Source organism: Dermochelys coriacea, chromosome 7 (assembly GCF_009764565.3).
Source record: "Dermochelys coriacea isolate rDerCor1 chromosome 7, rDerCor1.pri.v4, whole genome shotgun sequence".
In the NCBI taxonomy this organism is placed as follows: Eukaryota; Metazoa; Chordata; order Testudines; family Dermochelyidae; genus Dermochelys; species Dermochelys coriacea.
Genome location: NC_050074.1, coordinates 111,460,016 through 111,471,281, shown reverse-complemented (window position 1 = coordinate 111,471,281; position 11,266 = coordinate 111,460,016). Strand labels below are relative to the sequence as shown.

At 43.9% G+C, this 11,266-nt stretch overlaps 1 protein-coding gene across 1 annotated transcript in view; it reads left to right on the top strand.

Moving 5' to 3' along the window:
• Nucleotides 1-6,367, top strand: part of EMX2 (empty spiracles homeobox 2) — a 7,810-nt gene extending 1,443 nt beyond the window's left edge. The window contains exons 2-3 of the mRNA XM_038410258.2: nt 1,933-2,117; nt 5,171-6,367. Of these exons, the coding sequence (XP_038266186.1) occupies nt 1,933-2,117; nt 5,171-5,338 (353 nt within the window). The 3' untranslated portion in view covers nt 5,339-6,367. The remainder of the gene's footprint in view (nt 1-1,932; nt 2,118-5,170) is intronic.
• Nucleotides 6,368-11,266: the final 4,899 nt, after the last annotated feature.

Below are 11,266 nucleotides of genomic sequence, written 5' to 3'. Positions count from 1 at the left end.
CCGCTCTGGATCTCGGCCTGCCACAAACATCCAAACAAACAGGGCTGCGGGGAACATCAAACGCCGTTGCAGACACGGAATATAACTCGTCATATTATCGGTATATTTCTCCCTTGACAAACCAGATCGGCGCAGCCAAGGCAGAGCCGGCGCGACGAAGAGTTTCCGTTTAAAAAAAAAATTCCCCGACTTCCTATTGTTCACAGAAACAAAATAATACCAATAAAACAAAATGAAAAGGAGGACTTGTGGCACTTTAGAGGCTAACAAATTTATTAGAGCATAAGCTTTCGTGAGCTACAGCTCACTTCATCGGATGCATTACTTCATCAGATGAAATGCATCCGATGAAGTGAGCTGTAGCTCAAATAAATTTGTTAGTCTCTAAGGTGCCACAAGTCCTCCTTTTCTTTTTGCGAATACAGACTAACACGGCTGCTACTCTGAAATCTGTCATTAAAACAAAGTGAGCGGTTATATGAGAAAGAGAGCGAGCAAGTTTGGGTTTTTTTTTGCGGGGGGGGGGGGGTGAATTTCACACAGAGTCCTTCCAGTTGCCAAATGACTAATAACCAGTTGAGGGGAAATAACCAAAGCTTATGGCGCATAATCAATAAACAAATCCCCCCTTGCCCCAGTTAATTTAACCCTTTGCTAACAGCTTCCCGCTTCCCCAAAGAAAGATCAGGTTTCTTTTCTACGATGTCCCATTCACTTTTGTGTGTGTGTGTTTTGACATTCAAGCCGTTAAAAAAAACCCCCAACAACCACCTTATTTATTCTGAAAGCAGCAGCCCGGTTTTTTTAGGCTGCAAAATGCAACCTCCGATGTCCCTCCGCAGAGAGCGAGAGCCTTTCTGAAGAAAGGGAGACGTGGTTCAAAACGGATTATAGCCTCTCAGAACAAAATTACAGGTTTCGCTGACCAAATTGTTGGTCCCAGTTATCAGCAGATTGGTAAAGAGCGGGCGGAAATTTCCCGGTGTTATGTCACAGACTGGTTTAAATCACAACCTCCTAATGGGGCGATCTTTAAAGAAAACTGAAAAGGACCTAGCTGGTTCTTCGTTGGTTTTGTAACCTTGCAAGAAACGATTCCCATTAGTCGAAAATGGCGATCCTTCCTAGGGAGAGAAACCAACCGATCAACCCTTCACGCCCGCAAAACGCGTATTCAGATTTACGCTCCCTAAAGTTTGTTTGTTTGTGTGTTTATTTTTATGAAAATGTGTTAGTCCCGCTGCCGCAATCGCAAGGGGCTGGTAAACAGAGAGTTCAGGGTAACAACCCCCTCGCTGGCATTAGCACTGCATGTCTGCTGCAGTGCCGGCTTATAAACTGTGTGTAACTATTTAAAAGATGCCGTTCAAAACAAACAAAAAAGGGGAAATAACCAAAAGCCTCTGGAATGTAGTTTTCTGAGGGTCAACCAGGGTCAGATCTGAAGAATACGGGGCTGTCTCTAAACAGCCAAGTTATGCACAGAGATCACCACACACTCCCTTGCACATCTGCGGAATTTATAATATTGGAATAACTGGACAGCTCGTATTGTGAATAGTTTGCCTTTCTTATTAGGTTTAAAATATAACCATCGGTTTAATCTACACCCAGTTGTGAATTTCTAACAGCTACTACAATAAATAACACAGATATGACAGCGGTGATTTCTCCATCCATTAGTTTTTCATACACCCATAAAGGTGGATTTTATTTTATTGATTAATTTCGCGTACTGATCTGGAGTCTCGCCTTTTTTCTATATGGTAGGGGAAACAATGTATAAAGAAGGAGGGTTTTTTTTAAACGAGTAAGAATTTTCTCCACTGGGAAATAGTGAGAAAGTAACGCTTGGTAAGTAACGCCATCATACGAATGGCGTGTGTTTGTGGAAAGGTGTGTTGCTAATCTCTGTTTTGCCCTGCTATCCAGGGAATGAAACCAGCCCAGAGAGCTTCCTCTTGCACAATGCACTGGCCAGGAAACCCAAACGGATTCGTACAGCTTTCTCGCCATCCCAGTTACTGAGACTGGAGCATGCTTTTGAAAAGAATCACTACGTAGTAGGAGCAGAAAGGAAACAATTGGCACACAGCCTCAGTCTCACGGAAACTCAGGTAAGGGGACAGATAGGAAGTTTCTGGGGCCGGAATGTGAGGTCTAATAATGTAACTAACAAAATACGCTGGCAAACTCCAAGATGCGGAGTAAAAGATATACAATTTTTCTGCAAATGCAGGGATTCATATCTAATATAAATGGGGGGGGGGCGGTGTATGTCTAGCTCAGTATGCCTTTCCACTGCCTGGTTAATATAAAATACGTCCTATTAATTAAAACAACCTACCTTCGTTAAAAATTACAGGGGTCACAATTATTATTATGAATAATGTCCAAAGTAAACCATAGTTATTTTTTCCCCTGTGGGTTATCTGTGGTCATTCAGTTCTAAATGATCGCTGTATAGACCATACATGAAGGTGATAAATGAATGACTACACCCCGGTTAATATTAAAAATCTCGATTTGCATTTTCAAAGGACAACTTCTTGGCCAATGTTGTGGGTTTTTCGTGCCAATTTGAGTAACATTTGGGTTAAAAACTGTTTATTTTAGGGAAAGAGACGTAGTTTATAAGGCGAATTTTCTATTCCTGTATAGAGCTCCTGCAAAATTGGGATATTTTACTTGCAGAGACATAAAGATAAAAATTAAACACAGACGTCTTACTAACCCAAATTACTTTAATTATATCTCTCTGTGTCGGCTGGCTGAGGTGCAGAATTTTAATGCGGGATATTTTTGTTTAGCTGATCTGTATATTTCAAGTGACAATTACAACTCTGTCTTAGGTTGTATGGGTGCAAAGGCAGCAGTGCCTCGGACGGCACCACGGACAGATTGTTTCAGTCAGTCTGAATGGTCTGGGCTTGCATCAAAGATGTTGGAAGGAAACAGATTGGAATAATTGAATTGTTTTAGAATTGTCAAGACAGATCATATTGGGTTCTTGAAGCATATACAAGGCTAATTCTACTTCAGAGGCTTCTTAACGATCCAGCCGTAAGAGTTTATGGGGTGGATGAGCCATTTCGTATTTAGGATGCATGTGAACTGTCTAAGGCGTGTGTTTAAAGCCAGATGGATTATTTAGAGAGAGATGTTCAGTTTCTTCGGAACTCTGCTGCTCAGAAGCGATCGTATTAACGTTTCACGCGGTTTTGTTAGTGTCATACTAGAGTTGTTTTTTCCTTGGGGCGGGGGTGTTCGGGAGACCCACAGTGAGGAGTTGCGGAGGGGATTGTCTCTGCTGCAGTATGTGGCACTGTATTGGGGGGGGGGCATCTCCAGTCGCAGCCTAGTTCAAAGTTCCCAGTAAACAGTAACGCTCTCTGTGTGGATTAAGTTGTAACACTTTTTTTTTTCTTTTCGGGGGGAAGCAATAAAGAGGTTGGCGCTTTTGTTTTAAAAAGTCTCCCTAACAAAACAATAAAAAGGGATCGCCACTTTTATGAGGTTCTCCGAACAAGGGGCCGGTCACCGGCTTATTTCCACTGGAAAGCTGTATTTAAGGTGGTCTTTGTCCTGCTTGATTCCGAAGCTGGTTGGGGTCTTTTGTCCAGATGTCAAACCCCTCGTTCCCTACAAACGAGCTCCCTTTTGGAGATCAGCGGGCAGAAATGAACCGTCCTCCCCTTCAATTAGCAAACTAAAAGCAAATTAAACTCACCCCTTGTTCCCCGCTCAGCTTTTTAATGGGAGACTTTTGGAGAATATGAAAATGCAGCAGAGATGTGTGCCTGGCATGGTAGTAGCTCTGTTCTGAAGAGCCAGCGAAGCGGGTTAAACCAGCTTATTAAAATGCTCCAGTCCCCCCAACCCCCCTTTGCTAGGGCCTTTATCAGGCACTTTCAGACAGAACCAGAGCCTGAACTGCTTAAAAAAAACCCACCCGTGTTTACCTTTGGCCAGTCCAAGGAGTGTGGCCAGCTCTCGAGATAAACTTCTGGATCAATACTATCTGTAATTAAATGACTGAAGTAATCTGGTGTATATTTAAATCAGATTTATTCCAATCTGAACACATTTCAGAGAGGCATTTTTTTACGGCACTTGAAGGGTTCGCTTTAATACGATCGCTTCTGGACGCCACTGGCAAAAACAACCGCTATATAAAATGGGTTTGTAATGTTTGCTAGGTTTTTTTTTGGCGGGGGGGGAATGTTCTCAAGGAGACGCCTCTATAATGCTCAGAATCCTGATTCCCTCCTCCCCTGGGAAAGTAAAGGCCCTAGTGGGACTTTAGAAGGATCGCCATCTCTTCTTTTTAATTAATATCATGTTGAAGGGAGTTTGAACAGTTTTCACTGTCAAAATAGTTATTCCAAAGTTCAGCTGGTCCAGAATGTTAACGAACAGTGGATGCTATAATATAAGTTCACCCCCCCCCCCGGCCAAAATTCGATTAAACTGATCTATCCAAGACTCTGTTCCAAGGGGCCTACATTGAACAAATACATTGCAGTTTTCAGGGATCACTTCCCAGATGTTGAATACTACTACACACTTAAAATGGGGGCATGCCAAAATAGAAGGGCCGATTATTTGTTTGTATTATGACTGGAGTAGTTGGTTCTTTTGAAAGATTATGTGCAATTGGTTGTAGAATTTATTAGTTGTTTTTCCAAATTAGATACTTCATGTGTAATGCGGTGTATGGAAAACTCATGAGTATTATGTAGAGCGTATGTGTTTAGAGAGAGTATATGTATGTGTGTGGGGGGCAGTCTATATACGTGCATGTAGTCATACATTGTGTGTGTGTGTGTGTGTGTGTGTGTATGGATGTGCACACTTTCTCTTTATATATCACCCTATATAGACAGACAAACTGTATGCACCCAAGTTTCTGTCTCTATGTATACGCACGCACGCTGTATATATATACACACACATATGCAGACGCAGAGTTCCGGACCCCCTTCCGAACAAATTTCTTCAACCCTTGAGAAAATAAAGAAAGAAAATAGAGCTATATTTTTTCCCCATACAACATTCCTTAATGGGGGCAGAAATCTTCAAAGGGAACCAGTGTAATGACCTCACCAATTTTCTGGAGTGTTAAAGTGAAACCAGCCAAGTAATCCCCAACTTTGTTTCCCATCTGCAGGTAAAAGTATGGTTTCAGAACAGAAGGACAAAGTTTAAGCGACAAAAGTTGGAAGAAGAAGGTTCAGACTCACAACAGAAGAAAAAAGGGACTCATCACATTAACCGGTGGAGAATTGCTACGAAACAAGCCAGTCCAGAAGAAATAGACGTCACTTCAGACGATTAAAAACTGGCACTTGGACATTCAGCCAACCAAACAAAAAAGTGTTAAAAGGATCACACACAAGAAAGTGGCGTTGCAGGGAAGATACATAAAGGCTTCATCAAAATGCAATTCTCGTCTAGGAAGCAGCTGAGAGCGAGCGAGCGAAAGATCCAAAATGTGGCACTGCTGGCACAAGTCTGGCAAAGGGGGGATCTGTCAATCAAAGCCAAACCACCGAGACAAGATGATTGACAGGTATTCCGTTTCTCGCAGTCCACTTTTAAAAATAAAATTACGAGAGAGAGAGAGAGAGAGAGAAAACCCCTAACAGGACATATTGCACTTCTCGGTTTGTCCAGTCTTTAAAAGAGAATTCCATACACAGCCCAGAACCACACCTGTTTCAGAAACTTGAATTGCATGTGTAAAAGCCGTGTGGGCAAAAACAGTTCCTAAAGACAGAAATGGATTGTCATTTGTTTCCCCTTTGAGACAGGTGCTGTGTGCTTTTTAATTTTATATTACGAGAAATGTGCCGTCTGTAAACATTTTATGATAACTTCTGGCGTCAAAGTGATTGTGAAAGCTAAATGAAGTAGCAGTAACCATAGTGTTCCTCCCAAATGGACAACACGGTGGGATGGGGTGGGGATGGTTTTGACTTTTGCTGCAGGAAAAAAAATCATTTAAAATATAATAGTCCCATTATGAAGCTTAATTTTTTGTTTAAGTCCAATGACCACGTTTGATGAGAGGGTCCCTAATTGGCAAAACTTCCAAACCTGGCAGTCGCCGTGTAAAGGACTCTGTATAAAGGATGGATTCTCAATGGCCATCTTCATTGGAGGCAAGTTTCAAGCACTGAGCTTATAATATTCCAAGATTATAGAGCTACTAAAAAAAAGTGACAAATGTTTCCTTAATGTCTTCTATACCAGAATGTAAATATTTTTGTGTTTTGTGTTTAATTTGTTAGAATTCTAACACACTATATACTTCCAAGAAGTATGTCATTGTCAATATTTTGTCAATAAAGATTTATCCATATGCCCTAATTTTTTAAGCAGTATTTTTCCACGTTTTTTGAACCTTGGAAGTTCGTTTCCTCGCCCCCTTTTATTTTTCATTTTTTTGTTACTGTAGTGACTTCACACCCTAAACATCCATGTCAATTTCCGCACCAATGAACCATTCATCATGCGCGGTGCACTGACTGGCCTTTTATTCATTAATTCAGTCGCTTATCAGTAGAACGTTTAAAACAAAATAACCCAGAGATCAGAACCACTTTTTTTCCCCCTAATACAGAAAGGGCAAGAGATAAACAATGTAGCCAATTGCAGTCAACACAGGGGAATCCGCTATTTTTTTTTCTTTTTTTTTTTTTTGCGGGATTTCTGATTTTTAAAAAAAAGTTAGGGTTTTTTTTTTTTTTTTAGTTTTGAAAATGAGGACTCGCGAGATGTATACCGTGACCATTTGGCGGGTTGTGTGTTAGTCGCGGGGAGCGATTCTGGGGAAAAACGTTAAAACTCGAACATTAAAGTGTGTGTGTTGGGGGACGCATGGGGGAGGGGGAGTTGCATCCAATCCTTGAGGAAACTAGCTGGTTTTCTGGGGGTACACAGTTGTTTGTTCATGCTTCATTTGCTCCTTAGCCTGATAGACTGCATTAATCAGTTTTATTTCCATTGATAGAGAAACCTCGTCTGCTCTGTTCGAGCTACAAAGAATCCTGCAAGCTTTTGTGAAAGTGCAAATCAGTTTAGGCAATTATCATACCAGGAATATGAAGGGGAAAGAGGAGGCATTGCCCAGTGGTCTCCTTTAATCTCTTAATCCGTGGGTCCAGGGGGGCTAGTTGGACATAATTTAGGACAATCTGACTACCCTTTACACTGTGATAAGGCGAAGTTACAATGCATCGCGAAAATAGGAGCTTTGTTAAACATCCTGCCTTGTAAATTTAAGATTAGACATTCCATGCACGTGTTGGCACGATAGGGTACTATGTCATTTTAAAAAAAAAGTCCGATCTTATTTTTAAACATCGCTGCTCTTTATTCAATAATGGTGACTTTCCACTCAGAGCAGCTACAAATATTAGAGGCCCAGAGGCGGTGAGATGCATGTCGCAATGCAGTTCCCTATATCTAACCCAAGATTATTATTTAGCGGACCTATTCCCCGAGTAAACTTCTCGTTACGTTTCCCCCCCCAAATAGCTGGTTGTACGGATCCTGAAATGAATCCGGGCGCCTTTGTCACCTCAAACTCGCCCAACTTCGCTTGAGTTCTACTTCAAACCCATGCGAATGTGCCAACATTAAACAGGTCGCAGTTAAATAGCAGATTTGGACCTTTCTATAAATTGTTTCCCATCTTGATAAAAGGCTTATTTCTTCAGGAGCTATGTACTTTTTTTTTTCAACTGCAAGGAAAGAGAGAGAGAAATTAAGCGTCCTATGTAACGTAACAGCAATAAAATCTTCAGAGAATGCCATTAGCTTTGAAAAAACCCCCTAAAAGCTTTATTACAAACCAAGCTTTGAAAATAGGGGGGATTAGGAGTCTGAAAGGGTCCCACAATGGTTAGAAGAAAAGGTTTCATGCTAATGAGGTTAATGCCCTTTGTATCTCAGGACTCCACAACTTCATTACTCACTATCTCAGGCAGCACCGAGCGGCTCAGAACACTGCAATCCACTCCAGCTTTTCCCTTCACTGCCTAAAGAAGGATTTGATAGCAGCTCTGTTCAAACTAGATAATTATATCTTTTCAAGTCGGAATTAAGATAAAGAAAGTGAAGCAAAGGCGGCTAGCCTTGATCCACTGCAAACAAATTTGGCGCACTTTCTAGTCTCTCTCCCCCTGTCTCAATAGGCAGGACAGTCAGCTTATTAGACCCTCATTTGCTTTATTAATTCATCTATTTAAAGTGGCAGGATTAGCGAGTCTAATGTGGACGCTGGGTGCCAGGCAACATTGAAATATAAATATTTGCGAGATGCTATCCGACCGGGCTTTTAAAAATATATTTTATATTAAATGGCCGAGGGAAGGGGATCGTGTTGGCGAAACAGAAACTTCAGAGGATTTTTTTACGGCTTCCCAAATCGGTTCAAGTGAAACATTTGTTCTGTGTTTAGCCCTGATCGTTTGGAAAAAAAAACCCCTTGAATTCCATATCGGGGTGTCAAGGTCTATAGAGACAAATAATAATATTTTAAAAAAGGCCTCAGGGAAGGTTGTTTCAGAGCGCCGGCGGTGATTTGGCCAGGTGTGTGCGGTGGAAATAGATCGGTCTGGAAATATTTCGGGATGGTACTGGACCACAGAGCTAAGCAGGCATGGCCCTTCCTTCTGGCATGTGCGCGTGTCTATTCGTGCTCCAGGGAGAACTCCCAGCGCACAGGAAGCTAACCTTGTCCGTGTGATTTCAGGGCAAGCTCACTTCGCAGGGTGCGGACACGGCAGTGGTTTGTGGGTTTTGCAGGCAATCGAGATCACTACACACTTTTTTTTTTTAATTAAGGCTCTGCAAACCTCATCTCATGGCTGGAGCTGCTGCTCTAGAACCGAAACTCTGTCAGTGCCAAGGCATATATTTCTTCGGTTGCTGGAAGGAGCTCAGCAGATAGTTTGCAGCAGGAATTTGAAGGGGCCATGCAAGCTGCCCAAAGTAGAGGTTTTGGGAGCCATTTGGGTCAGATTCTGGTCTCAGTTGCACCAGTGTAAATCCGGAGTCACTCTTGGTTCTCTTCGTTGGGCTCACTCCGGGATCAGATTTGCACCGGTGTCAGTGCGGTCAGAAGCTGGCCCCTTGTTTTTTGTTTAACCCCGACGGGTCCCGTAGACCAAAAGCCGGGCCTCGGCTGTACTGTGAACTCACGTCGGTTCAGGTGACGTGTGTGAGATTTCCCCTTTGCAACTCACCCCTGCGCACGGCGGGCAGCAGAAGAGCCCAGAGCGCTGCACAAGGGGAAAGCTGCTGCCCTGGGAGTTGCAGTTGCTTTTGCGTTTCATTTAAGCGCTGTTTATCCCCTCCACCCCGCCGGTTGATAGACAGCTTTGTCCCTTCGCAATTTGACGGAAATTAGCAAAAAGTCCCCGCCTGGCTAGTAGGAAATGGAAAAGAAATGGCAGCTCCATCTAGATCCGATTCCCTGATAAGCGGGATCTTTCCCATCCCCTGCTCCCTCTGCACCACTGTTTCATAACCACTTAGAGCCAATATATCAATTGATTTACTTCTCCAAATAGTCCCCGCTGTGAGCTGGAAGTGGGAGTTTAGAGAACCTACTGACCCCTAGCCGTAACCTTGCTCCTTGCGATACCTTCTCCTGGTGGGACCCTCTCAGCCATTAAAACCCAGGCCCTGTCACACTTGAAAGCGAAAGGGTCGATTCATCAGCATCTTCTCTCGCTCGCTTTTTTTTTTTTTTTTAAATTGGCCCTTTGTAATGATCTCCCGTTGCAGCCGCCTCCGGGGAAACGAGAGGTCAGAAGTTAGCGAGCCTGGGCGGGCCCCGCAGCTCCGCACCTGGGCGTGGAACGAGTTCACCCGCTCCCCACGCTGCTGCCCTGGGTGGGGATTTCGGGGAACCCCTTCCCGGCGCTTTCTTTCCTCCTTGCGGGAGCCGTCCATCGCCTCCTTCCAAGGACTTCAGTCCCGTGCCGCCGTGGTCAGCTCACCTGGAAAATTCTAACCTCGGGGGTGGAGGAGAAGGTGGCAAAGAGGCTGGTGTTATTGACACTTCCTCTGAATTCAATCTTCCCTCGCACAGCCCCGCTCACACGCGGCTTTAGTGACCCGGGCTCCTTCTTTCCCCAGCTCCAGCTAAACGAACGAGCCTAACGCAGTCTCCCGTGTGCACAGCCGAGGGGAGGGGAGAGATCGCACTAATACCAGCGCAGTTAGAAACCCGAGCGGTTCCCAATGCTTTGGGGTCCACTAGCGCTCCCAGGAGAAAGCCGCTGGCCAAATATCACCCAGCCCCCGTCCGAGTCAGCACGAGATTTATTTTGCTCTTGTTTTTTTTTTTCTTTAGTCCAGTATTAGTTTTTAGAACAAGAAACAGGGGAGCCCATGTCTAAGAAAGGCTAGAAAAGTTCTGAAAATGTGCTAGGATCTCTTAGACCTTAAGTCTTAACAATTACTTTGTACATCCTCTCTCTCTCACACACACACACAGAGTTTCAACCACACCGATCCAGCAGCACTATACATTCCTGTCACCCAAGTCTTCAGTCTTCCTATTCGTAGGTGTGTTTGTGTGTGTGTGTGAGAGAGAGAGCCCCATTAACACCCTTTCCCATCCCTGGGGCTGGTCGTTTAAAATGCCCCTTCCCTCCTCTGCCCCTCCGCCTCCCCTCGGTAGCTATCACCTTTTTCTTTCTCTCCAGCGGGACAGACCCCTGACTAGCTACTTCCTCCCTCTCTCCCTTAGAGAGAGGCCTTTTGCCCCCTGCCAACACTTGCCCCCTGCAAGTTTGGACCTTGGACCGGTGCGCCCTCAGCCCTTCCACCAATCGCATCGTCGCCCCTAACTCTAACCCATCCCGATCCAGGGGAACCCGACTCATATTTATAGTCCAGGGCTCCATTGCACTTGGCTGGACCTGACGTCAGCAAGAACTTGATCTAGCCTGCTTCGCTCCTGCTTCTGAAACTGATCCTTGAAATGAGAGAACAGACTCCACACAATTCCCATGGCCTTGACATAAGGTACAGCGATAAATATACACCACTAATGAGCAATTACCATATAATCACCTTCCAATTAGCTCGCATAATGATGAATTAAACATTCTAGCCCGCTGGATTAGGTTTCTTACTTTGTATATTATTTACGAAGGCTAGCTTCTGCGGAGCACCAAATATCAAATTAGATAGGGAATTTTCGGTTGGGGGTAATTATGCATTCACTGCATGTCCTGGGTTTTTG